The sequence below is a fragment of the Anopheles funestus genome, chromosome 3RL, assembly GCF_943734845.2.
Source record: "Anopheles funestus chromosome 3RL, idAnoFuneDA-416_04, whole genome shotgun sequence".
In the NCBI taxonomy this organism is placed as follows: domain Eukaryota; kingdom Metazoa; phylum Arthropoda; class Insecta; order Diptera; family Culicidae; genus Anopheles; species Anopheles funestus.
The window spans coordinates 2,937,578-2,965,045 of NC_064599.1; the positions used below are offsets into that span (position 1 = coordinate 2,937,578).

General features: G+C 47.1%; 1 protein-coding gene across 2 annotated transcripts in view; it reads left to right on the plus strand.

The window, feature by feature from the left end:
• The window catches only part of LOC125771123 (PHD finger protein rhinoceros), a 29,497-nt gene extending 3,399 nt beyond the window's left edge, over positions 1–26,098 (plus strand). For both annotated transcript variants that reach the window (XM_049441450.1, XM_049441449.1), the window contains exons 2-6: positions 8,521–9,620; positions 9,711–9,905; positions 9,989–10,205; positions 10,316–10,505; positions 10,640–26,098. In XM_049441450.1, the coding sequence (XP_049297407.1) occupies positions 9,340–9,620; positions 9,711–9,905; positions 9,989–10,205; positions 10,316–10,505; positions 10,640–22,647 (12,891 nt within the window). In that variant the 5' untranslated portion in view covers positions 8,521–9,339 and the 3' untranslated portion in view covers positions 22,648–26,098. The remainder of the gene's footprint in view (positions 1–8,520; positions 9,621–9,710; positions 9,906–9,988; positions 10,206–10,315; positions 10,506–10,639) is intronic.
• Positions 26,099–27,468: the final 1,370 nt, after the last annotated feature.

The following is a 27,468-nucleotide window of genomic DNA, read 5'->3' on the forward strand; positions in this document are numbered from 1 at the left end:
TATTTCTCTTTCCATTTGCATTTGTCAAAATAAAATTAAAACATCACTTGCCGTACACCCCCCCCCCCCCCCAAAATGGGAAAGTAGAGAGAATCTTCAATGGAATGGGAGAAGGGTGGCAGAAAAAAATGCATCCCTGCATCGATGGGGATGCACAAATGGTGAAGATGGCTGCTACTACGTCTTCTTTTCAATCAGTGGCAGTCAAAAAATGTACGTCCACTCTATTCCTGTCGCATAAGAACGGGAGACAGAAAAGAAAATTGTGTGTGAGATGAGGAAAAGCAGCAAACAAGAAAAAAAGGCTAACCATCCTCATCGGTGTCTTGTTGGTTGTGCTGAGATGTTTTTTTAAAAAAAAGGGCGGTAGATGAAGAAAGTGCACGGTGGTGTGTCTAGTGTCGTGGAAAAGTCGGGCAAATGATGTGGGAATTGGTATTCGATGAAGACGAATAGTCTTGCGGGGGGGTGGAGGGATGGTTGGGTGGTATTGGAAGTGCGCGATAGAGAGGGAGCGCGTAAGCGAGAGAACAAAAGGGAAAGAGTGAAGTATCCGATTTGATTGTGATTAATGCGTCGCTCTGGATAAGCGAGAGAGCGCGAACGAATAATAGCAGCGCCTTCTGTGAGAAGATGCAGGAAGCAGGGCAGCGTGAATGTGTGCGTGTGCATGTGCTCCTCCTGCACGGGCGCTTGTGTTGGTGTAAAGGGAAGCGTGTGTACACAGTATCAGGCGCGCGCGCGCGCGTGCACACACCTGAGCGTGAATGTGTGAAAGAGAGTGACTCGTTTGAATAGGAAAAGGATGCGATATGCGTGCCCGTAGAAGAAGAGTGAGCAAAAGAAATGGAAGTTATAAGCCACTGTGTGACAGAAAGAGGCAGAGCAGCAAATGAAGAAAAAAAACATAACACAGTAAACGGTGGCGTACATGTGTGTGTGTGTGTGCGTTCGTGTAAAATTTCAGTGAAAAGTATTCATTTACAAGAAATCATTCAATCAATGAAAAATATGCAATCATCGATTGATGTAAATTGTGTTGTTTTCATGATGTGTCGGATGTGGCGGAAACAAAATAAGCGCTGGGTGTTTTGTCACAGATGAAAGTATGCAAAAGTGTGTGATGCTGTGCGGTACGCAGCGCTTGGCATGTGTCGGTGTGCGTTGATATCGGTAGAAGAGTTTGATGATAATATGCTATAGTAATATGAAAGGCAAGAAGGTTCCGAGAAGGTGCGTGAATATTATAAAACGGAATCATTCTTGCCGAGGGCAACACTATTCGCATCTTCCTGTGCGGGAGAATCATGGAGAGAGAGAGAGAGCGCGCGCGCGAGATTGTTCATTTCTCTCTCTTTAGTGAGTGTGTGAATGCTGTTGCTACGCGGGATGTGGGAATATGCGGAGTGTACCGTGGATAAATTGTGACGATGACGATGATGCTGACTGTCTCCGCTTGATGCTGCTTGCTGTTGCTGTTGATGGTCATCCTTCGTTGGTGTCTTCTCTATCCTGTTGTTTTCTGCAGCTTCTTGTGTGTTCTTCTTTGTTGTTTTACCACAAATGACAACTGTGTGTGCTATACCAAACAATAAACCATTCAAGCCCAACTCTTCAGTGTTGTAGCAATATGTTGCAGAGTGTTGCCAAATGTATGGCACATTTCTCTGGGCAGCATTTTCATGTTTTGCAAACCAATCTTTCATTCTAAAATATGTAAGATTCTTTATGCATCTTAGGCATACAAGTACAGTACTCGCATCAAACAGATTTCCCGCGAGTTAGAAGAGAGCCCTTACTGCATCTACAAATAAAAATCACATGTGCTAGAGAAAAAGCGATACATCAAGTAGGCGAGAGTGAGAGAATACGCCGCGGTTGATTTTCATTTACGATTTCTCTTCCTTTACACCCGTTCTCGATCATCCGGTTGAAATTCGGAATGGGTTTTACGCGCGAGAGGGTGTGCGCGAGGTAACGGCGCGGCGGTGAATAGCAAGACGACACGCGAGGTCGGTTCTTCACACAGAGTCGTCATTCGCGGGCCACCCCATCAACACACTCACACGTGCACGCGCATCCATCCGCAAGCATCCGTGCACATAAGCGCGAGGTGGTGCGACGCGTGTGCATGCTAACGAAGCACACAACACATCGCACAATCTACAATCCACAGACCGCATCGTTCGGATGAAGAAGAGAAAAAAACGTAGCGAATGTGGTCCACAAACTCTTTCCTGCACAAGGTGCATAAAGATGCGCGTGCACTGTTCAAAGCGTCCCGATTACTCGGCTCAATCAAAGCGATCAATCGTATGCAAAACATCGTCCCAGTTTAGACAGCTGCTGAGCAGCAACACGCAACCCATCGGCGGTATCGGTGCTATAACTTGCAGGACAAATGTTGGAAATGCTGTGACCATCTGTGCCGAACCGTTGCTGATACTGTGGACACTTTCGTTGAGGAATTCCGTATGGTTCGAAATTCTTCAGCTCAATGTTGAAGCATTCATACGAAGGCGTAGAAATGGTAATACCATCTAGAGGCTCTGAAATGAATCTTGGGACATATGGCCTAAGTCGCCGGTCTCGGAAATCTTTGAGGCTTGGGAACGTAAGCCCAATACGGTGGAGTATTAGTATTAGGGGAAGGCCCAGGAAGCTGAATTCCTCTGTAGTATCACTCAAGCGCCTCGCAGAGTGAAGAAGAAGAAGACGAAGACGAAATGAATCTTCTCTTCATAGCAGTTTTGACCTTCCAGTAAAGGAATTCACACCCTACAACCATTACAGTCAGTCGTCTAATCCCTTTTTGCTTAAGGATAAACTTGAAACCACGACATGCAGAGTTGATTTAACACGTTGATCGCCACGGTACATGTTCAGTGAATTGCCCGTCAGGCCACCGAATCACTCTTTGAACCGATTGCATTTCCTTTTGCATTTTTTCCCCCTTTAGCGCCTTTAGATATGACCGTTGGTCGCCTTTAGATATGACTCCTTATAATGTGTTCCGGAAGAAATGTAAAAAGTTCTTGGGTTATTGTTATGGATAGGATTGGTAAAAGTAATTACAGTTACAAATGATCAAGAAAATAATTAAAAATGCCGCTTAACAGATAAGAGATATTATTCAGCAATCTCCATTTCGTCGATAATATGTCCATGAGGCTTAAGAAGTGCATCAATATACCGTTTTATTGTGGCACTTTTCAAACGCAAATATGTCTGAAATTGCTTGGATGCGCTGACAATCTTGAAGATGCAGACCCCATGGAATCTGCATGCAGTATGTCTTATAAAATTCATGCAAGGATTTGTCTTCTTATTTGGCACTATCGGGGTTTCCTGATTTAAATATCTGCCCATATTGTAATACTGTAAATCGCCGATTATCCGGGTACCTTTAATCCGGCTGTCCCATTATCCGTGCAGCTCGGAAATGACAGTTCCGAAGGCGAATTGACATATTAAATGCAAAATTCGAAAAAAAAACACAGATTTACGTTGCAACTTATAAATAAGAAAATAATCATACTGCCTTTTTTAAAAAAAGTCCAATTATTACACACTAAACACTAATAGTTATCAATAAAAAGAGTTGTGCCTATTATCCGTGGTATTCGCTTATCCGGCTAGGGTTGAGTCCCCGTAAGCACGGATAATCGGCGTTCCACTGTAGTTAACTAATTCTAGACTAAGCCAGCTCTTTTTTTCATAACACTTTGATTAGGATGAGTGTGCCTATGTTCACTTTCATTCAAGCACAGAGACTGAAGTTACTATTGGCTGTGTTTTCTTTATTACTAATTCAGCAGATGCATCACGAATTAGTACAGCGCCACCTAACAAACGACGAGATAAATTCCGTCATAGGGACCGAGCTGTGAGCACAAGTCGAACAAGTGCTTGTTGCAGCATGTTAGAAAACGGTCAGAAACGGCAAAGGGTAAACCGGAACGCCACACCACACACACTTCTCGCCCGGATCTATCGTCCTTCAAGCCGAATACGATCAAAGCAGATCGTTTGGCGGTTGGCGCGTAGAACGCAGATCGATCCGACAAAACAAAGCAACACTCAACAATCGTGTGTGGGTTGATGCGTATATGCTCAGACACGCACAACACACGCACACACCGATCTTGCGCACCGCTAATCATTCACTACAACACTGATTTTGATGCTGTCGTCGTCGTCGTCGTCTGCACAGTGCATCGAAGGGGTTTTCTGACGTACTTAAGCGCCGCGGCGAACGAGATGGCATGTGTGTGTGTGTAATGGTAGTGACACAGCGTCACACGTCGGGCAAGAGGGTATAAGTTGTTGTTGCGTTTTGTTGTTGTTGCCGGAAAGAGGGAGCGAAAAATGCGCTGATCCAATATGATCAACCCGTTGCCGCTCAATCGGATCCGTTCAAGTCGCTCTTTGCGATCGTGCGATCGTGACGAAGATCGCTCGCTATGGTAAAGACAAAAGCGCAACCCCTAGCATATATGTAGGGTGGTGGTGGGAGAACACCCAAGGCTAAGGCGATGTCACGGACGGAGTGGACAAATGTAGAATTAGGAAGGTGAATGAACAACCCTAGCAGAAGAATGGAGGATAATGCTTCTTCTTCTTCTTCTTGGCTTAAAGACCTTACAGGTCACGCCGGCCATTTCTGGCTTACTAGACTTATTTTACCACGTAGCCGGATAGTCAGTCCTTGCTACGGGGGAACGGTCCGGATGGGATTTAAACCCGGTCCGGCCGTGTGGACTGGCGCCGTTTATCACTTGCACCACCGGACCGCCCCCGAACCTGTTACTCGTTCGGTATCCAACGGATCGCCAATCTTTAACCTGTGGTCGATAGATGGCACCAATGGCTACATTTTCTTCTTGGACGGCCATGCCCTCAGATGTCTGTGCCAGAAGTTATTCGAGGAACCAAGTTCCATACCCTGTTTGAGAAAACGTAAAATTTTCCTCATTTTTGAGCAATTTAGCAAAATTTTTAAATGTGATATATTTTAATGGGAATTTGTTGCAATAAGATTCTTTTCACTTAAATAGGGCTTTAAAATAAAAAATCAGAAAAAAATAAAAAAAATATTTTCAAGTCGAAAATTTCATAAGGCTTACCCCTTACGTTTTTTTTGGGAAATTTTGCAAAAAAAATGAAATTGATTTATTTTAATGCCAATTGGTTGCAATGAGTTTCTTTTCACTCAAATAACGCTTTAAATAAAAAAAAGAGTGAAAAATAATAAAAAATTCAAAAAATTCAAAAAAATAAAAATTTCCTAAGGCTCATTTTTGAACCAAGTTTTGCCTATAACTCTGTCGGTATCCAACGGATCGCCAATCTTTGCTTGTGGTCGATAGATGGCACCAATGGCTACATTTTCTTCTTGGACGGCCATGCCCTCAGATGTCTGTGCCAGAAGTTATTCGAGGAACCAAATTCCATACCCTGTTGGAGAAAACGTAAAATGTTCCTCATTTTTGCACCAAGTTTTGCCTATATCTCGGTTGGTATCCAACGGATCGCCAATCTTTAACCTGTGGTTGATAGGATAATGGATAGACACATGGATAGATAATGGATAAGAGGATAATGCTGCTGGACACATTTTTTCAACGTTAACAATGTTTATGGTTAATTGAAACAGAAAAACAATTCTTCATATTTCACAAGATGAATGATTGGAGGTATTCGGTTAAAAAAAAAATAAACAAATTGTTAAATGTGTAGTTGAAAAAAGACACACTTTGAAACAGCAAAAGATTTTAACGAACTGAACCAATCAGCAATTTTATGTTAAACCGCTAAAAAAGGGATCCTTGTTTTGTCATGGCATTACCACCCAAGAAGTTCACCCCGGGTATGGAAGAAAGAAAATTGCCATAAATTTAAAAATGGCTTATTTTCCCACAGGTTGAAACAGCTCTCGCTAGGGTCTATCAGTCCAAGAATCGAACGGGACTTTGCTACGGTTGGTCTGTGATCGATCCGTGCGCATATGGCGTATTTTATGTTTGATTATTTTTTAACAGTTAGAGTTGCTTACATTCGCTTGTAACGCACCCAATCGCTTTCCCATCCTTCCCTCTCTGTCTCTCTCTCTTTCTCTTGGTGGTCACTTTTCGACAACTGTCCAGGTTGGGAAGCAATGATGCCCATTGTGCAGGGAAAAGGCCCTACTAAAACACGATAGCATAAAAGCGTTGTGCTGTAAAGGGGTTGGTGGGTGATGGGAGCAGCGGATTCTCGCCGTTAGCAACTGGGAAGCAGAAAGGCCTACAAGAACGTATTCCCTCGTCCCCAAAAAAAAACCGGACGCAGCCTATGTTTTGGTAGAATAGTAGCTCCATTGCCTTAAAAATGTGCGTAGAGCATTATTGGAGAAGAATCATTCGTCTTGGGAGGTTGTTGTTTTTTACCCTATATCATGAGAGCCACGAGAAGAGCAAGAATGCATGGCCAGCATAGAAGCGAAAGAGAAAAGGGAACGCAAAAAAGGAGAGAGTGAGAAATGGAGAATATTGTTAAGTAAAGGGCTAAAGTAGTAAACGGAAGCAAGAGCGAGATAAAGCACCACAAATGGGCGATTGCATGTTGCGTTTGTTGCTCTCCCGTTTAGAATGATCGATAGATGGGAGAAAGCAGGAACGCGTAATGACAACAGAGCGAATGACAGAAAGAGCGAGAGCGTAGTAAAACAAATCCTACATATTTGCTTTCCCTGTTCTTTTGCTGTGTGTGTGCGTGCGTCCATCTCTTTTCGTTCGCATATGCTTGTGTTGAAATTCCTTCATCACGTTTGTTTCGCACAAATTCTACTAAAGCAGCATGTACGCTAGGGGTGGAGGGGAAATGGAAGGGATGAAGTGTGAAGAGAAACCGCACGAATGATGCTAATGATGATATTGATGATCGGTGCTTGTTGGTGGTAGTAGTCGTGTCGCAAGGTGCCGCACACGAGAGCACAAAGTTGTCAATTATCAACACATGTGAGAGAGAGAGACAAGTGAGCAGACATTCGGATGGCTTTTCGGTAAAAGGATACCTCCTGTGCCACAGGAAAGATATGCTGAATGTGTGTGTGTGTGTGTGTGTGTGGGGGCCACAGTGAGAGGTGTCGATAGGTATTCGCTTGCGTGCGTGGAGGCGCGGATCGACCAATGTGGGGTCGAAACAGGGAGCAAAAATTCCCTTTCGTTTCCGGTTTCCGCTCTGAGAAAAGACTCTGCGAAACACCTTTTTCCCTTCTGGTGTTGGTGCTACTAGTGGTACTTATGTTCGATGCTACACTTGGGGGGAGGAGATATTGTGTGGTCTACGGATGTTGGACGGATGAGAACGTTTTTTCACCCCCCCAACGGATGGTGGAGGAACGTTACCGGATAGCTTGCGGATAGTACTCGAAATATGCGGAAACGTGAAGAATGAGAGAAAGTGTCGAGTTCTACGAAGGAAGTAAATGTCGTCATCTTGGGGGTACTATCAAACCACGGCGACCACATTGATGTATGTTTCCTCAAATGAACGCAAAAAAATACACAAATAAAGCACCCTAGGAAGGAACAACACTTGGGCCCTGATCTCGAACCACCCCAGGAAGGGAACACCTGAGCAGTGACCTGGTTTTTCTTCAGCATCTATAACCCCTAATTCTGAAAGGAAATGAGAACGGAAGCCAATCACTAAATGGGCAACATCCGACACTCAGCCGTTTTTGCTGCATTATGGGGCAGTGGTTGAAATATTTCTTTGATTCCGTTGTCTAGACAACGTTCTTGCACCGAATAATAGCAGCTCAGTTGTTTTGTGATGATCATTAGTAAACGATCATCGCTGGCAAGCACACACACACGATATTTGTGCGTTTAGTGTTGTGCTGTAGCATTTTGCAAGTAATTTACAACCCCCGAAGCTGTGGACTCTCAGGGATCAGGTATAGCAATTCCGTTACACTACCGTCATATTGCTGGTTCGAGTCGTTTGTCGAGGCAGATAATGCTGGTAGAAGGTGGAGCGATTTGTGTGGCGGCGCTGCGCATGTGTGCGGCCAGTGAGGAATGGGGTGAATGCGCAAGGAAGAAAATTCAATGATAAAACGAGCGAAAACTGGTTTACTAGAGCCGATTTTCCCTCCTAAAAATCAGTTAGAAGAAAAACCTGTTTACAGCAGAGAAAAGGTTTAATCGTAAAGATAATCATTGCAAGGCACGAAAATCATCTGTCTTTGGCTTACGAGGAATTTTCATGATGCGATTATGCGTAATTTTATCTTTAACATGTGATAAAACATTTATACCTGCACACATACATACATTTGCACATGAATCATCTCTCCTATTGATTGTACAGGAATGCGACAGTGAAATGCGTTAAAATATTCCAATAATAACCTTTTTTCGGGATGACAGTCAATTGCAGTTATTAATTTGTTATCATATTCAATCATCCAATTTCAATCATCGGATCAAACTATAGTGTATTAATGAAGGACGTTTTTCTTTCTCATTTTAGGTCGTGTTTTCGTCATACAACTAATATTGAGCAACTGTTTTGTGTGTGTGTGTACATGAAGCCACCGAGAAACGTGAACACAGCAGCCTGTGCTAAAACGATGCGTTCCTTCCGAGAAAGCGAGAGAGAAAGGAGAACAATGTGCATAAACATAAACAGAAAAGCGGCAACCGAGTCAAACAATCATACACCTGTGTCGGTGTAAACGCTAAAACCTGTAGTGTATCTAACCTGAAGGAAGATAATCGAAGTTGTCGAGAACGGCAAAGGATAACAGTTGCGATATCCACTTAGGCCGTTTGCAAAATTAGCGAACGCTCTAAAAAAAACAAAACAGAGGACATATCGTGCAAAAAAAAAGCGAAACATTGAACAATACAGATATAGCGATCATACTAAAAGTTTACTTCAAGACACTTTCAACGCAACGCTTCACAACACTCGGTCCCGCACACGGGTTCCCTGTCACAATCACTGCAAGCTTTCCATCGCTTTGGACTAACCGCAGCTGTTGGACAGTGGATGCGTGTGGTGTGTGTCCGCGGACCTAGTGGTACCTAAGTGAGTGTGTGCCGTGCGGTTTCGTATATATTCCGTTTCGTCCTTTGCTTGGGTCCTTTTGACCTTACTATATGTGCGAGTGGCGCAGTGCAAGTGGTCGCGGTGGTGATGGTCATGTTGACGTTAGTGCACCCATACGATACCATTGTTTGCACTTGTATGTAAGCGCAACGGGACACCGCAAAACCGATCGCGCAAGTTTGCGCTAATCGTGGGCAAAACACTGGCAAATCAACTTCCCCCACCCCCAGGCGAAAAATGTCTCAAAAGAGTCAGAAGCGCACCAACCGGGGCGAGAACGATGGGCCGCCACCGATCAAGAAGCGCAAAGGGCGGCCCCCGGTCTCGTCATCCGGCATGGAGGACGAAAAGGATTCACCCGCATCGAACGGTGGGCCCGCAAGTTCGAGCGTTGGCTCGAGCGTAGGAGGAGGCCCGACGACACCGACGAAAAATTGGCAACCCCGTTCCGTAATCGACTGTAAAATGTCCAGTATTTACAACCGCACCGCGCCCGAGGCACCAGCAGAACTGTTCAGGTAAGACACGAACGTGAGATGTCGGGGGGTTTTTTTTATGTTTGTTTGAATCGACCGTTTGTAAACCGAGCTTTCTAATCACTTTTGCAGGAAAGACCTTATCAGTGCCATGAAGCTGCCCGACTCGGAACCGCTAGCGGCGGACGAGTACTGGGTTATAGCCGACCAATGGAAGCAGGAATGGGAACGAGGTGTGCAGGTGCCCGTGAATCCCGATTCGCTGCCCGAACCGTCCGTTGCGACGCTGCAAGAAAGTTATTTCAAGAAGCGGCATGATTTCAAGCTGTAAGAATCGATGTCCACATCTTAGACTGTCCCTCGTAACAGTGACACTCACCATCACGCTGTAAACCTTTTTACCTTTCTAGACCGAAAAACAAATACATTCGGATAACGAAGGATGAAAACTTTACCCATGACCAGCACTATCTCTCCAATACGCCCGCAATCGCGGAGAACGTGTGCTACTACGATCTGGACCAGTTCGATGCGGCCTGGCTGAAGGTGCTGAATGGGGAACGTAACCTGGCCGGTTTGGTGCCGGTTACCGACGAGCAGTTCGAGCGCGTTGTAGAAGAGCTAGAGGTACAGCTGGATTTGATGGTTCGCGTTTGCTAGTGGCCACCCTTGTGCTAACGAACGAATATTTTTCTTGCGTTTTTCTTTTGCACACTTGCCTTCGCGCATCGCTTTAGGGACGCTGTTTGGATAAGATCCAGGCAATCATGAAAACAGAGGAAGGGCTCGGAATTGAGTACGACGAGAACGTCATTTGCGATGTATGCCGCTCGCCAGACTCAGAGGAAGCGAATGAAATGGTGTTCTGTGATAACTGCAATATTTGCGTACACCAAGCGTGTTATGGAATAACGAATATACCATCTGGTAAGTGAAAGGAAAGAGAACACGTATTTATATAATTTCCTGTGCTCGCGTTAAATAACGTAATACCTAAATAAGTCATTGAAAACATTCCCAAGTAACTGAAAAATGACTTTCTTTTGCTCGTTTTTGCTTAGGTCAATGGTTATGTAGGACATGCTCGATGGGTCAGAAGCCGAAATGCGTACTGTGTCCAAACATGGGCGGTGCGATGAAGTCGACACGTTCGGGACAAAAGTGGGCACACGTATCGTGCGCCCTCTGGATACCGGAAGTGAGCATCGGTTCGGTTGATCGTATGGAACCGATCACAAAGATCTCCAACATCCCCTCCAGTCGCTGGGCGCTCGTGTGCGCCCTGTGTCGGGAGCGCGTTGGCGCCTGCATTCAGTGTTCGGTTAAGACGTGTAAAACAGCGTACCACGTGACATGTGCGTTTCAGCACGGGCTTGAAATGCGCGCCATAATCGAAGATGAGAATGCGGAGGATGGCGTGAAGTTGCGATCGTATTGTCAGAAGCATGGAGAGAACAAGGGCAAACGTGATAATAGCAGAAACAACACGAAGAACAATGCCGGTGGTGCCGGTGCAACGGCATCGGGCGCGAGCGATGATGAGGCGGGCAATACAGCGCCGGGAACAAACACCACAACCAGCACCACGGCGGGGGGCGATATGAAGCGGCGGAAGCGGAAAGATATGACGTCGGAGGAAAGGAATCTGGCGCGTGCGGCTAGACAGCAGGAGATTGAAGCCGAGTTCGATAAGCATGTGAGCGTGAAGGACATCAGCTGCCACCTGCTGGATGTGGACCAGGAAGGTATCTACCATATCTACAACTATTGGATACTGAAGCGGAAGGCGGGCCACAACCGACCGTTGCTGCCGCCCAAAACGGATGAGGTCGATCCGAACGCACAAAATCAGGAGCAGGCGGAGATCGAGAAGATGAAAACATTCGTTCACTTGCGGCAAGATTTGGAGCGAGTGCGTAATCTCTGTTACATGGTGAGCAGGCGGGAGAAGCTGAGCCGTTCGTTCTTTCGGATGCGCGAACAAACGTTCAACAAGCAGGTGGCCGCCCTTACCGCGTTCCGGAACGGTGGTGCTGGTGACGTTACGAACCATCAGCGAAATAGCGGGGGTTCCGCCATGTCCCAGATTGACCCAGCGATGCTCGATGCGATTCTGCATGCGAACCATGGCCCTACGATATATGATAGACTTTACTCGTGTAATTCCGTTAGTAGTACAATGCCGAGTCTGGACGAAATGGTGGAGTGCATCATTTCTGGTGTAAATAGTAGCAATAGCGGTATTAGCAGCGGCAGCAAGGATGCTGCCAGTGCCAGTGGGAAGAAACCGACAGTGGCGTCGTCGGTTGCCGGTGCTAGTGCAACCGTTGGTCATAACGGCAGTGCGGGTAGCGGTAGCAGTAGCAGTAGTAGTAGTGGCAGCTATAGCAGTGGTAGCAGCAGTGGTAGCAGCAGCGGTAGCAGCAGCAGTAGCAGCAGCAGTAGTAGCAGCAGCAGCAGTAGTGTTGCAGCGGCAACCAACAAGCAAACATCAAAGGTGGTCAGCAAGAAGGAACAGTTGAGCCATGACATGCCCGGCAAAAAGCTGTCCGGCGATGTGAACGGTGTGCGACAACAGCAGCCAGCAGGAGCCGGTAGCAACCAGCGAACCAAAAACCAGCTGACGGCCAAGCGACAACAACAGCCCCCGTACATCAATGGAACAGCTGGGCGTCGAAGTACGAGCAACAGCTCGGCTTCTGACATGGAGCACGACGATGACGACACGTTGGGAGTGGACAAAACGAACATCAAGAAGAAACCCCGTCAAACGAAAGTCGTGGAACGCAAGCGACGGAAAGCAGCGAGCTCGGTCATTGGAACCGCCGGTACGATTACGTCTTCGGCTGAAAAATCGAGCATCAGAAGTATCGATGACAGTTCAAGCGACGAGGAGATGCCAGAATCACGATTACGACCGTCTGGTTCTAGTGAACGAACCGCCTCATCGAAAGCTGCAAGAAGTGGTAGTGCTGTGGAAAAAATGTCCGCTGCCACTCTCGGGAGTGGTCGCACAACAGCGGCGGGTCAACCGAAGAAGGACTTCCGCAATCAATCGCTGCGGCAAATGGAGCGCGAGCTGGCCGACGATCGGCGTGCGAGGCATTCGACCGACGATGACGATTCGAATGACAGCGATGAGCTAATGCACATACGACCCGGAAGCGGTGGCACCGTCGGTCGTGCTGGTACTACGACAGGTACGAGCAATGCGATCGGTGGCAACGGGACAAGCGCTCGGGGGAAGAAAATTCCCGACATCTATTCCGATAGCGATAGCACGGACAGGGATAAGACGGATCACACTGCTAGTGACTCGCAGCAGCATCCATTCCGCACGAAGGCGGCTATGAAGGAATTTAATCTGCAGCAGGAAGCGGACCGATTGAAACAGAAATCTCCTACGAAAGCGGGCCGATCGAGCGCTGCTACAACGGCTAGTTCCACCGCAACATTGCCAGGTGTTACACCGATAACATTGCCTGTGGCTACACCAACTTCTGCACTTCCCGGGGCAAAGGTGTCGTCAACGAAGTTGGCAGCATCCGCACAAAACGCTGGATCCATTCAACCCGACGTGCATCAAACTTCCAGTTCCAAACGAACGGGTATGAGCGCAGCAGAACAATCACTGTTGGCCCCATCCAGCAAGGTTGTGGGGACGAATCGAACGGGCAGCAGTAGTACCAAAGAGGGCCATACCGCTAGCACGAAGAAGAAGCAAGCTCAACAACTAGCGGATAAACATACGGATGTTAGTAATGTCAATGCTACCAGTGCGACGAGCAATTCTAGCAGATCGGTTACGTCAGCTAACAGCAGTACGGTCAGTACGGTGACATCCTCGAAAAAGATGGAATTTTTGGCCGACTTCATGGTTGTACCGCAGCGCGAAGCAGCTAAGAAGGCGGCAGAGAACATGATGAAAACTAGCAGCGGAACTGTAGGTGGTGCTGCGGTCGTCAATTCTGGGTCTGTTGGCCTGTCTACGTCGACTTCCATCGTAGGTGTTGGTAGCTCAAACACCCCGACATCTGCTAGTGGGGCTCTCATAAGCGCCGGAGTTGCTGCGAGCCGAAAACAGCAACCACAGCTGGATCGTGAAGCTGGTAACAGTAGCAGTAGTAGTAGTAGTACCAGCAACAGCAGTAGTGAAGGCAATAGCATTGGCAGTGTATTGGCAGGCAGCACAAGCAGTGGCATCAGTACGGGCAGCAGTACCAAGCTGGATATTGAAGCTGACCTTGCGCCACCGGATCTCGGCACGAACAGCAGTAACGGAAACAATCAGCAAAAATCTTCCATCGCAAGCAATACTAGTAGTAGCGTTGTTGTCGGTAGCAATCGCAATCGAAAGGAGACGGAACCGAAAATTCCCGCTGCAAGTGCTAGTGGGAAAACGACAAAGCGTTCCGCCGGTTCAAATGTTACAAACAGCAAGGGCGGCAAGCAGAAAGATTCGGTCGAGACTGTGTCATCGAAAGTGGATGCAAAATTGTCGTCCACTGCAGCGCGTAACAAATCCAAAGAACGGCCTACGGTGGCCGATAAGCCGCCTAGCGGAACTACGGGCTCGGCAGTTCGGACTACGACGTCAAACAAAGAACAGCAACGGGCGAAAGATCGCCTTAACGATGATGCGTCTCCTGTAACTGTATCGGCGGACAAAACGGTAGTGGAGAAGACAAAGCTGTCGAAAGAACAGAAGCAGAAGCGAGAAACGCAACCCGAGATCTTTGCATATGTACCACAGCGCCAAGCTGCTAAGAAGGCTGCAGAACACATCAAAAGCGGTCTCGGAAAGCCGTCTGGGGCAGACCAAACAGCTGTTGTTCCGGATGAGAAGGCATCCATGGTTGCGAGTGCTCCAGTGCCGCCATCTAAAGCAAGTGCTGGTGCGAAAGTGGCGAATAAAGGAAAAGAAGATCGTAAATCGCATGCTACCGCTGGCTCCAGCTCATCCAACAGTTCCAGCTCATCCGGTGGCAGTAGTTCATCCTCCAGCTCTAGCTCGAGTAGTTCTGGGTCGGAAAGCGAAGAAGAAGATGAGGTTCAGGCAGCGAATGCGGCGGGCAAGAAATCGGCGTCCACTAGCGGAGGCAATCGTACCAAGGCTGCTAATAATTCCGCCACGCCCCCAGCCAAAGCAAAGCAACAGCAAGCACAACGCACGGCCAGGCAGGATGTGTTGCCCTTTCTTGACAAGGGTCCAGCACGATCCGTGTCCGAGTCGTCGAGTTCGTCTTCCTCGTCATCCTCATCGGGTTCCTCCTCGGACAGCGATAGCGAATCGAGCAGCAGTAACCAGAGCAGTCACGATGAAGCGAACGATACTCAGGTCGTTCCAACGCCAGAAGCGAGTGCCATGGCGGCACCGGGTCGTAATCGAAGAAAGTCTGTATCAACCGCTACGGTTAAGCAGCAGGACTCCGTCAGTCCCAAGAAGCCACCGGTTCCGCAAGGCGCTAGCAACAGCCGAAAGGGCACGGCAGTTGGTGGAAGAAAACCATCGATTACCGCAACCGACGATGTCGATGTTGAAGACACGCAGGATTCACATTCCACTTCCACCTCGAAATCAACATCAGCAAATAACGCAAAAGGCAAAGACACTGCGGCAAGAGGTGGTAAAGATAAGCAGCAGTTACCCGTCAAAAGCAATGATGATGAGTCTTCCGTTCCTGCTAGTAATGTTTCTGGTGGTGGTGGTGCTGCGACTGAGAAGTCGATCAGTAACCGTCGTAATTCCTACCAACCGCCAACGGTTGTGGCCAACGAAACTCCCCTTAAACGTGGTGGTCGTCGGCAATCGGTATTTGTTGGTGCTACTGACATAGAGGAGAAACAGAGGAAATCGTCCCTTGTGCCACCTGATGTTCCAAGCAATCGTACCACTGGTCGTCGAAAGGCTAGCGAAGCGATAGAGATCGACAAAGACAAGGAATCGCGTAACGATGCGAAGAAACCAGCCGCCACTGAAGCCGGTGATGGAGCTAAGGAAAATGATACACCTTTAGAGGTTGCAGTAACACCGAAGCGTCCCATTGTCGATGAACAGCAGTCACCGGTGACACGCAAGCGTCGTAGTCCAAAGACGACGGCTGAAACAGATGTTCCCACCAGTCCTGCCAGTAGTGGTTTAGAGGCAAAGGAAGTGATCGAAACAGAGATCAAATCAGCACAAACGGCGGTTGATGGCAAAGGTCTTGCAGCTTCTGGGAGTGATGCAATATCGCTGCTTACCGATGAAGATTCTACCGACCACCGGAAGGCAAAGGAAAAGCAACACACAGCAACCACAAAGGATGCCAGTCAAACTGCTTCGTCTTCTGTGGGTAGTGCGGTGTCGAAAGAAGAAGACGGTAAGGTTGGTCAGGCGAAGAACGTGGAAATTATTTCACTGGTAGAAGATTCGCGTTCCAATGACGATGTGGTCGTTATCGAGGACGGTAGTAACGAAGCGAAGGTGCAACAAAAACCACCAGAAATAACTGCTGCTAAGGAACACAAACCCGAACCCGAAGCAAAGACCGTCGGTACACAGAATCTGCTTGATGCGAAACCATTCATCGATAGTGTTGGCTTATTGCAAGATTCTTTGTCAACGGGTGATGTGAAGCAAGATGACCTGAGTAAGAAAATCGCTTCGATCGATCAGCCAACATCACTTCCATCTGCTATTGTACCTTCGTTTGATGGAACTGCTTCGCTGCAGATAAACAGTAGCATTAGTACACCATTCGTCGGAGAGACACCGTCTAATGTGTGCGACGCAAGTGGATTTGGAGCTTCGAATCAAGCGAGTGGCAATAATAACGCTTCTAAGGATGATGTCTCTAGCACCGGTACAGCTGGACTAATAGGCACTAGCGATGGTGGTACGCCTTCGATATTCGATCTGCTGTTGCCGCAGGATAGCTCTGTGACGGACGACACGTTCGAGTTGAATCAATCGCTTAATTTCCCGTTCATGGAGGATTGCAAGGAAGATACGCAGCGTGAGACGCTCAATCTGGTTGAAAAGCTGCGACAAAAGTACAAAAAGTCACACGGTACGGCACACACTAACGCATCAAACGTTGCCCCTCTCATGTCCGGCAGTGAACCGATGAAGAACATGAATGACGTCGGAGCTCTGGCTGGTGAAAAGAAAGAAAACGATATGCTAATGCTGGACGGTGTGGTTACGGCACAGGTAACACCATCAACAACGCAATCACCATTGCTGGTGGCGGACTTTGTTACGGAGCGTACGAAACAGGACGGAACGGGTCTTCCGTTGGGATCGGCTCTCGCTGATAGCCTTCTTAGCGGCAAGGACAAGATGCAACCCGAGCTAGAGTATGGTGCATTTAGCAAATTCCACAGCGCATCGGCCACTGGTGCGGTACGAAGTCCGCTGGATCAATTACCGGCACCAATGCCTGGTAGCATGCAACCAGCCGTTCAACAACCAACGCAACAACAACCGCAAACCAATCAACTGCAAGCTATCGGCCAGCAATCACAATCCCAGATCGGCAAGAGCGCGAAGGAGGATCATTTAGATCATCTTGCCTCGAGACCATCGGATGAGCGTTGGGTGCCTCCATCATCGGTAGCGCCAACTGTTTCGACGGCTCCGTCCATGCTGCATCATACACCGCTTCCCACATCGGTTGGATCGATGGCAGCTGCAGCTACATCGAGCGTGCTCGGTGGCAATACCGTATCAACGGCACAGCTCGCCCAAAATTGCATGGAAGCGGCCCGCCTATTGAACAGCCACCAGACGAACAACAACAACAACGTCAGTGCACTGGACAGCGAGAAGACGCACGGAACGGCGGGACCGGCAACCGGTGGCGGATTGTTCGATGGCGGTGCTATGACGAATCATCTACATCCAACGATGCAGCAGCAGCTTGGAGGCAGTAACGATTTAAACCACCACCATCATCATCAGCAGCAGCAACAACAACAGCAGCAGCAGCAGCACCATCATATGCACAATCCACTAACCGGGTTGGACTTTATGCAGAGCATGAAGGTTCCTAACCAGAATGAAGCTACCTCATTGATGCTGTTTGATAATATGCAGCAGCAGCGACAACATCCCTCTCCGCAGCAACCAGTTGGCCGACGTGCCTGGAACCAACCCAATGACGGACTGAGTACGATTGATCAGCAACAGAAGAAGCAACATGAGTGTGCCGTGATGCAAGAGAAGGAAAATTTGTTATTGCAGAAGCAGCAGCAGCAGCAACAGCAGCTGGCCAATAACAGCCATCGTAAGCTGAACGATCTGAACAGCTTCATGGATATACAGAACACTCCATCGATGGTGAATCAGCAGCAACCGAGCGGTGGTCAATCGATTAACAACAGCAATACTGGAACAACGAACAGTGTTAACGCCATGCAGCAACAGCAGCAACAATCGTATGGATTTTCTTCCACCGATGCCCATCCCGCGCATCATCAGCAGCAGCAACAACAGCAGCACTATCCGGGTGCAGTATCCTTATTCCCACCAGCGAGTGTACCGGTACCGTTTCCTTCTCCTGGAGCCGGTCTATATCCGCCAAACTTTGGCAATGCAGGCTATCAACAACCGACTCCACCGCAGACCACCGTTCCCAATGCTGGCAAGCCGCATCAACATCAACACCATGCACCAGGCGCAGGCCTTGGTACTGGTGTTCCCCCAATGACACACCATGGTATGGGCTTGGGTGATGCAATGGTTTCACCACACCGCAGTCAGGCCACGGGAGCGCAACAGCAACAGCAGCAGCAACAACAAAAGCAGATGGACCAAATGTCTTCACCTTTGTCGGGAATGGCAGCTTCGCCCAATAAACAACAACAGCAGAGTCGGCAACCAACTCCAACCGAGCAGCAGAATAGCTATCTGCTCAATAGTGGAGGTAATGGTGGTACGAGTAGTGGTGGCAGCACGCCAAGAACTCCGCAACATCGACGCACCCCACAACGACATAATCATCAAATGCCAGGGCACCAGCCCGATGTCGTCGGGATGGACCTGTTGGTTGGTGTGGGACATTCCGCATCCAAGAAGAGTCCTACGAAATCGTCACGTTCGTCCTCACGCATCCAAAACCAGCAGCAGCAACAACAACCACCGCCCCATCTTCAGCAGCATCATCCGGCACAGCATCACCATCACCATCCGTTGCTAATGAATGATAGCAACGGTGCGAGCGCGCTTGCCGGAATGGTTCATCCGTTGGGCCATCAGCTGAAATCTCCACCATCACTAATGGCAGGCACGAAGTCACTAAGTCCTGGCAAAAGTCCGAAGACGGCAGCGGCAGCCGTGTCAGCCGCGGTGTACGAGATGCAGAAAGCCATCGGCGGCGGTAGTTTGGTTCCTCCGCTTTCGTCCAGCGCGAGTGGAAAGGGTCCGAAGGGCAGTGAAACCACAGCGGGTAAATCTGGCCGTGGTCGTGGTCGAGGTCGCGGCAGACCACCAGGATCGGGACGACTAGCGCAAGCTGCTAGGGAAGCGGCTGCCGCAGCTGCTCTTGCAAGTGGCATAGCTACAAGCGGTTCGGGCGGTATTGGAGGACGCGGTGGTGCCAACAGTAGACAGCAGCAGTCGCACGGTACGAGCTATCATCTCGGTCAGCTTGGACCTGGGTCCGAATTCGGATGCTTTGGAAGTGGTACGATACATAGCAAGATCATTGGTACGGTGTACGATCTCGACTTTGATGAGGAGATCGTCTGTGGCAAGCTGCGCGATATGCGAGACCGTCGGCGTTCGATCGACGGCCGATCGGCGGATACTGCTGGTTCGAATGTTGGCTCGGGCGTGACCGGCCAAGGCGGAGCTGGCGGACAATCGGGTGGTCCAGATGCAAAATCGAGTCGTGGCGCTAGTGGTAGCGGATCCGCAGCCGGTACTGGATCTGGAGCAGGAGACGGCACAAACAGTGGGTACGGATCGACGGCAACCAGCGTTGCTGCAAGTTCGTTGCCCGATATGGCCGTCCTGCCTGGTCCGGTTGATATGCGCACGTACAACAGCGGATTTGATTCATCAAGCAATACAGATGCGTACAATAATCAGCTGCTGGGAGTGTTTGCCAGCGGAACGGCTGATCAAACGTTGGCTGACATCGATGAGGATATGGAGAATGAGCTACAGTCCGCTCTAAAGGCTGACTCGGTTAGCAACCGGTCGGCAGCCGCAGCAGCTGCATCGCTTGCACAAACGACCGTTCAAACGAACACAAGCACCGGTTCATCGTCGCTACTGGCCGCTGTTACGGCTACCGCAAACAGCAACAGCAATAGCAGTAGTAGCATCACTTCCGAATCGACCGCAGCTAGTCACGCACAAAAGACCGGATCAATGTCAACAGGCGTACCGTTTGTACCTTCGATTACGCCACCTTGTACAGCGACTGCCCTACAGACAACTATGCTGAATGAAGATCCGATGCTTGAGCAGCCACATGAGGAGACGAACGATTCAGACAGTTTGTTGCCAATTGTGTCTAATCAGCAGCAACAGCACAAGATGTCCTCTCTGGCAGATTCGCGCAACATCATGAAGCTGAAGATCAAGGGTCCGTTGGCACAGCTGGATAGCAGTGGTGCTTACATTGGAGGAGCGGGAGTTGCGGGATCATCCGCTGCATCTGCAGTTGTGTCACATCTACAACAATCCATGGGCGGTATGGCTTCTTCGATGGGCGTTCAAATGGGTGGTAGCGGTAGCGTTGGAATTGGTGCCGTTGGCGTTGGTGGTGTGGGAGGAGTAGGCGCGAACGTTGCTGGTGGTGCGGCTGGATCGTCCAACTTACGGCGTATGCGTAAGAAGGAGCTGTTGCGCCAGTACTGGAATCAGGACATGAATCAGGATGATCCGCAGGCAGTGCTGCAATCGGCGGACCATCATCATTTGCACCATCATCACCATCACCATGCGCAAGGCATGGCACTTAGTGGTGCTGGACGCACTACCGTTGGTTTCCCCAAGGCTGTAGAATCGCTGGGCACGATGCCGACGAAGGACGACTATAAAGAGTACGGTGGAATCCATCGGAAGAAACTTTCGTCGAACATGTCGCGAGAGTTGCGTCAGCTGGCATCGGTACCACAGGCCGCAGACCATCATGAGCTAATGTTGGCCGAACGAAGGCGCAGCGTGGGAGGTTCCGTGGGCGCTGTTGTGGGAGGAGCACCGAGCGGTGCTGGAGCCAACGGATCGGCTATGAATTTGTCGATGGACGATGTCAGTGGCGTCGGTATGGTTGGTGGCATGGGTGTAGTTGGTGCTGGCGGTGTCAGTGGTGGTGTTGGCGGAAAACGGCGGTCGCGAAATAATCGATCGAATGTAAATGCTACGGCTACGGTAACGGCTGTCAGTCAGCAAACACCACAGCAAGCTCCGAAGCTCAAGATCAAACTGGGCACGGGTATCGTGGATGGTGGCCCGTACGGTATGGCATCGATGAATGCAGGTCCAAGCACTAGCAGTAGTCTTCGGCCACCGAAGAAACGGTTAGCATGCAGTGTGCCACCACCGAGTCTGGAGGATCTGAAGCGTGAGTACATGATGTACGCGGAAAACATTAGCTTCGAGGACGACGGGCCGGGTGGGGCTGCAGATGAGGATACGCTGGGAGCCGGAGCGGACAGTGGCGAGGAAGAACCGAAGGCGAAGAAACACAAGCACAAGGATAAGGATCGGGACCGTGATCGCAGCGGCAGTGAGCACAAGAAGCGCAAAAAGGAGAAAAAGCATAAGCGCGACAAGGGCGAAAAGAAAAAGGTTGAGATCATCTGTAATGCGGCAGTGACGGTGGGTGGTGACGAACAGACGCAACAACAGCCGCCAAGGATCGTGATACGTCTGGGTGTCAAGAAGCCAGTGCAGTCGGAAGAATCGCACGTACCGTCGCCTCAGTCGCTGATGGGCAATACCGGTGCCAGTGGTGGCCCGCTTGCATCTCCTCAGAAAACGCCAGTTAATGAGGAACGAGCGGCAACCCGAAGCAGTGGCTGCAGCTCATCTCCAGAGACGGATCCGCTCGTGATCGATCTAGCGGCGATACACAACACCAACAGCCAGGGACAATCGTTGCAACCTTCGCCCGAGATGGATCATCGAACGGCCGCGGCACAAGCAGCGCCTGCGGAGAAACCGCTCATAACGCCAATTCGTCTGAAGTTAGCTCGCAGTTCTGCCGGCGGTGGGTACGTGATGTCGTCGAAGCATAGTGCCGCCCAAGGTGGTACGGATTTGGGTGAAAAAGCACCCAACCCTGCAGCCGGGCATACGTTAACCAGCACGCCTCCATCTGCCATGGACACTAGCGCAGATAAGCCGCCCACTATGCAGCAGCAAAGTGGGGACTGGCGTGCTTCTGGCAATGCAGCAGGATCGATGGACCTTTCAACCTCCTCAGCGGAAGTAGCGGCAGCAACATCGAGCAAGAATATGATCGAACGGTTGCTTACAGCCGCCAACCTGGCAGCCAGTTCTCCGAACGCGTTCGAAAGGGCTATGGGCGCTGCAGCAGCGGCGGCAGCTTCGTCAAACGGAGGTATGACTTCGCAGCCGCAGAGCAACCAGAGTGGTGGCGTCTTTGCATCTATGTACGGTATGTCTTCGATGGGGAGCACTGCGAGTAATATGACCAGCAGCAACACCTCGATGTCGTTCAAAAACCTGCTCGACTTTGCAGCGAGTAATAACACTACCTTCAGTACATCGTCGGCAGCAACTCTCTTCAGTTCCACGTCTTCACATCACCACCACCAGCAGCAGCAGCAACAACAACAGGTATCGTTGTCCTTGAATCAATCTTCAATGCTACCATTAGGCATGGTACCACCATCCCAGCAGCAGCAGCAATTGCAACAGCAGCAGCAACAGCTGCAATCACAACACCAACACAACCATCAGCAACAGTTAGGGCTACCATCGTCAATACCAACGTCCAATAGCACTAGCAGCACTAGTAATAGTAACAATAATAACAGTGTCAGCAACGTGCAGCAAACAAACGCAGCAACCAACAACGCTACGAAAAAGGACTGTGAGGTGCGATGACAGTACATGCTTTAGAAGGTAGCTTAATCGTAGTTGTGACCTGGCTGTTCTATACACACTCAGACAGTGCACTGGTTTCTACTACGCGCCTGGTTGCCTTTCATTTTGTTGTTTGCGGAACGGTATATTGTAGTAGCGTTCCGGTCGGTCGGTCGAGAGGTGTGATAAAGTTCTGTTGTTAATCTTCAATGATTTCTTTGTTTACGTGCAATCGCAAACCCCATATTTTTTAAAAGCAGTACATGTTTTTTTTCTTTCCTAAATTAATTTCCCTTTTTAAAGTCAAATCACGCAATAACCATGATTATTTTTAAAAATGTTGTATAGTATTTTTTTTTTCATTAATAATTGTACACCGTGATCAGCTAAATGAGTATTATCTTTTACACCTCATCCTTGTGATCATTCAAATTTTATTACGATCATGTTCCTTATGAGCATACGATCATGCAAAAGTCATTATAGATTAAGGGGGTTTAGTTTAATAAATGTTTTCTTTTCCTTACTAGCTTCAGCTACAGAGACTGCAATGATAGGAATGATTTTGAAACGGAGATTTTTACTCTTTTTTTGTTATCGATACGCTCACGCTTCCAGTTGTGTTTCGGCGTTACGTTGTTATGTGTGTATAGTGCAAGCGTTCGTTGAGTTGTTTGCTGTCGTTTGCTGTACATAAAATGTCCTTAACGAAGTGCAAAATGGTGTGGACGCAAAATCTCGATGATGGTGTACGGTAACAGAAACTGGACAAAGGAAAGGGAAACGATACAAGATATTTAATAATTACGAAAACTCAATTGTACAGTATAAAATTGTAAACACATTTGTAGCGCATACTAGTTTAAATTAATTTAATCGCTTTAACTTATCCGTTTGTGGGAGGAAAAAAAACGCAGAAATAGCGAACGAGACATGAATGGAATATGCTAGTAACAGTAGCCAGTCAGGGAAGAGATAGTGAATGTGTTGTATGTTCGCGTGTGTGTGTTTGTGTATGTATGGTGTAGTAGCATGCAAATGAAGGGTGGGAGGTCGGGTGGATGGCTGTGTGTCGCGTTACTATTTCTTTTACACAAAAACCCGCTTAAATGGTTTGGAGGATGTAAATGTGCAAAGGCCGAAAAAAAGATCCCTCATCCCAAAATGTACCGAACAAAGTATAAACCATTCAGAGTAACTAATTACGAGCATCATTTTGTCCAAGGCACGCGTTTGTTTTGTTCTCTGGGATGACATACCTAAACCCTCCTACACTTGTTAACCTGTTCGAAGTGCATTGAAATTTATTTTGGCTCAATGTTACGCTCACATTTCCTTACAACACCGCGCGATACAATCGTAATTCACGGACGAACCGCTAGGATCGCATTGTGAAAAAAGAAACACAAAACAGATAGTTGTGTGCGCCTGTTGGTTGGAGGACTAAACTGTTGCCATCGAAATAGTCATAAACCCACCAGCAAATGCACAAAGCAAATCTTCAAACCACCTCACCAGGTCTCGTAGAGATACATGAAGGAATGTAAACAAATGTGTGGTATCGTTTAGTGCGAGAAACATTCAAATGGTATTAAAAAGGGCTGTAGAACGTATAAAGAAAGACAACAGCAATGAGCAAAAACAAAAGGATGTGCGCGCATGTGTGCATTATGTGCGGATTGTCCTTAAATCAATTTGTCATCCAGAAGGGAGATAATATTCGTATTTGATTGTACATATTTTATTGACAAGAAATAAAATCGAAACATAAACCGATGTTAAACAACACCATTTGCAAAAACAAAAATATTAAACCATACAGCAACAACGCGCAAAAGATCTCGACATGGCCAATCAAAATTGTCCTGTTTCTGTACTGCTTTGCATGAAATCAAGACATCTGGTACATTTTAAACCCCTTTTAACGGTTTGTTGATGCAAATTGTCCCCTCTGAACGGTATGTATGCCGGAACAAAGACACTAAAATCATTTATAAATCTTGAGTATTATTTTTCGTTTCTTTTTGATGAGAATTTAACCGTGCAATGTTTATCGTGAACCAAAATTTTGCTTTCAATTCGATTTCTTAAGCATTTGACACAACAGCCACCCGCCAAAAACAGCTTGTTATGTTGAGCAGATTAATTTTTGACTTAGTTTGATTATTTGTGGGATTAAATATACATCACATCATGCTGTACGTTTCGTAGAGGATCTTTTTAGTCCCGATAAGCCTTGCTCAGCAAGGGCAAATAGACACAGGTACAACATTGGATAAAGTTAATTAAGAAAAAACAAACATTATTGCAACCTTTTACCAGCCAAAATCATACCAAGCACGAACGTAATGGGATTAATTGTAAAAAAATACACACACACACTTATTGTACAGATTGCTAAAAAAAAACAACCACACAATATAACGCAACATGGTAACCACATTCTATCGAGCAAAGCAAGAACTTTAACAGACAAAAAAGGAAACGCAACCAAGCTCTTGTGTTACAGAACATGTAAATGGTACGTTTGCAAGTCCACAAAGCAACTACAAAACTAAGCGTAAGGACACAGTCGGTCGAAACAGTAGCTAGTTTTTATATTTGCAAAAGAGCATAACAACTATGCAAAACATACACCACACAATTGAACAGTATAAATTAGATTGAAAATGAGTTATGCAAGGCATCACCGAACACACGGTGTAGTACGGCACAATTTACATTGTTTTTTTTTTGTTTTGTTTTATTTTGTTTTCTGTTCTCTATTTAGAACCGTTAGTTATATGTAGAAGAAAGGCAATCAGGGATGAAACATATGCTCTGCATCTGCAAGAAGACATAAACAAATTTAAAGTGGAAAATGAATGAAAGAGAGGGACTGTTGTGTGTACGCAAGGATGTGTGAGGAATGTTTTCCACTGCGGGCACCACCTTTTGCGGGGTGTGTTGTGTGACCGTCGTCGTGATACACGGCGTTGTCCGTGCGCGTAAAACCGAGCGATGCCTCAGATTGGTTTTTATTGTGTCAAAAAAAAAAACAAAATAAACGTTATTTAATTTATTTATATAAAGCAAATCGTAGGATTAGAACAAAAGTAAAAGGTGTAGCGTATATACATAGATATATCTATATATTCCTAGACATACCTACATATATTCGGGGCAATCTCTCTTGATCAGAGTTCAGGAAGGTGGTGTTTGACGAACAACAACAACAACAACAACAAAAAGAAAGATAAAAAAAACACATAAACTGCAAAAAGCTTATCCTGCAATTGTAAGTATAAGCGGAAAGCGGGAGACAAATGTGTGGACGAAAAAAAAAACAAATGATATAACAACATTAAAACCTTCATTACGGCCAAAGTTGCTGCCCGGCTGGTTGAACGATTTGTATTTGAAATTGTAAAAAGTGTCTAGTATAACCTAATTCAAGCAGTCGCTTCAGTTTTCTAAAAAAAAGCAAAAGAATGTAAACGGAAATGTAAAAGAAAAACAACGTGCAAAAAATATGGAAACAACACCCATCTCCTAAAAGTAAAGAAAAAAACAAACAAACACTCAAATAGTCATAAGTCGATTAGAAAAATGGAACATTCCCGTTCAATGATGGTAGTAAACTGTGCGCAACAAGATGGACAATGAAGCGGAAGCAACTAAAACAACACATTAAACAAACAAACTAGCGAAGAACAGGTAATCTACAAATACGATACACGACAAAACCCAACACACCGTTATTTATTTCCCACTAGTGAATTGACACCAGACACCACCCCGTTTTATAATGTTTTTCTGTGAAAGGCGCCTTATCCTGCATTTTCCTGCAACGATCCGATGATGATGTTGGGTGTGTTGGGATAGCGCAACAAGCAAATTGTAAATGTTTTGACCGAAAAGAGCGCTACCTGGTAGAAAGAGAGAAGAAAGAGAGAGAGAGGAGCTAGGAGGGAAAGCTTAGGGAAATGTTAGCAAAACCACAACTGAAATGTGGCACGATGCCATTTTGGGTATGTTGTAGAGATGTGCAAAGTGAGTAAGAGTGAGATAGTGAGTTGAAACGTTGTAGTGAACGAGTTTCGTTCACTCATCACGATGAGTTTTAGCGACTCTTTTTTCACTTACTCACTCATGAGTGTAAGCATGTAGGCGTGGTGAGTCGAGTTGCTAAAAGAGTAAATACGTGAGTTGAAACGAAAATGAGTTGAAACAAAAATGAGTTGAAACGAAAATGAGTTGAAACAAAATTGAGTTGAAACAAAAATGAGTTGAAACGAAAATGAGTTGAAACAAAAACGAGTTGAAATGAAACGTTTGATATACATGAGTTGAAACGCAATACATGTGTACCATACCCAAACTAGCCAAATGAATATACATCTTGCTCTGCCTAACTATCAAACATGCATAAGCGAACAAGCGGGCTAGACTGATCGGCATTGACATGAAACGGGATACTTATTCGGATATTTATTATCCTACTCACTAATGAGTATATTCATTTGGCTAGTTTGGGTATGGTACACATGTTTTCCGTTTCAACTCATGTATATCAAGCGATTGGTTTCAACTCATTTTCGTTTCAACTCATTTTCGTTTCAACTCATTTTTGTTTCAATTCATTTTTGTTTCAACTCATTTTCGTTTCAACTCATTTTTGTTTCAACTCATTTTCGTTTCAACTCACGTATTTACTCTTTTAGCAACTCGACTCACGACGGCTACATGCTTACACTCATGATTGAGTAAAATGACCGAACCGGGTTTTTTATGACTCCGAAATGAGTCGATAAACGAGCTGACTCCTTATACCGACTCATTCACTCTGAGTTGACTCACTGA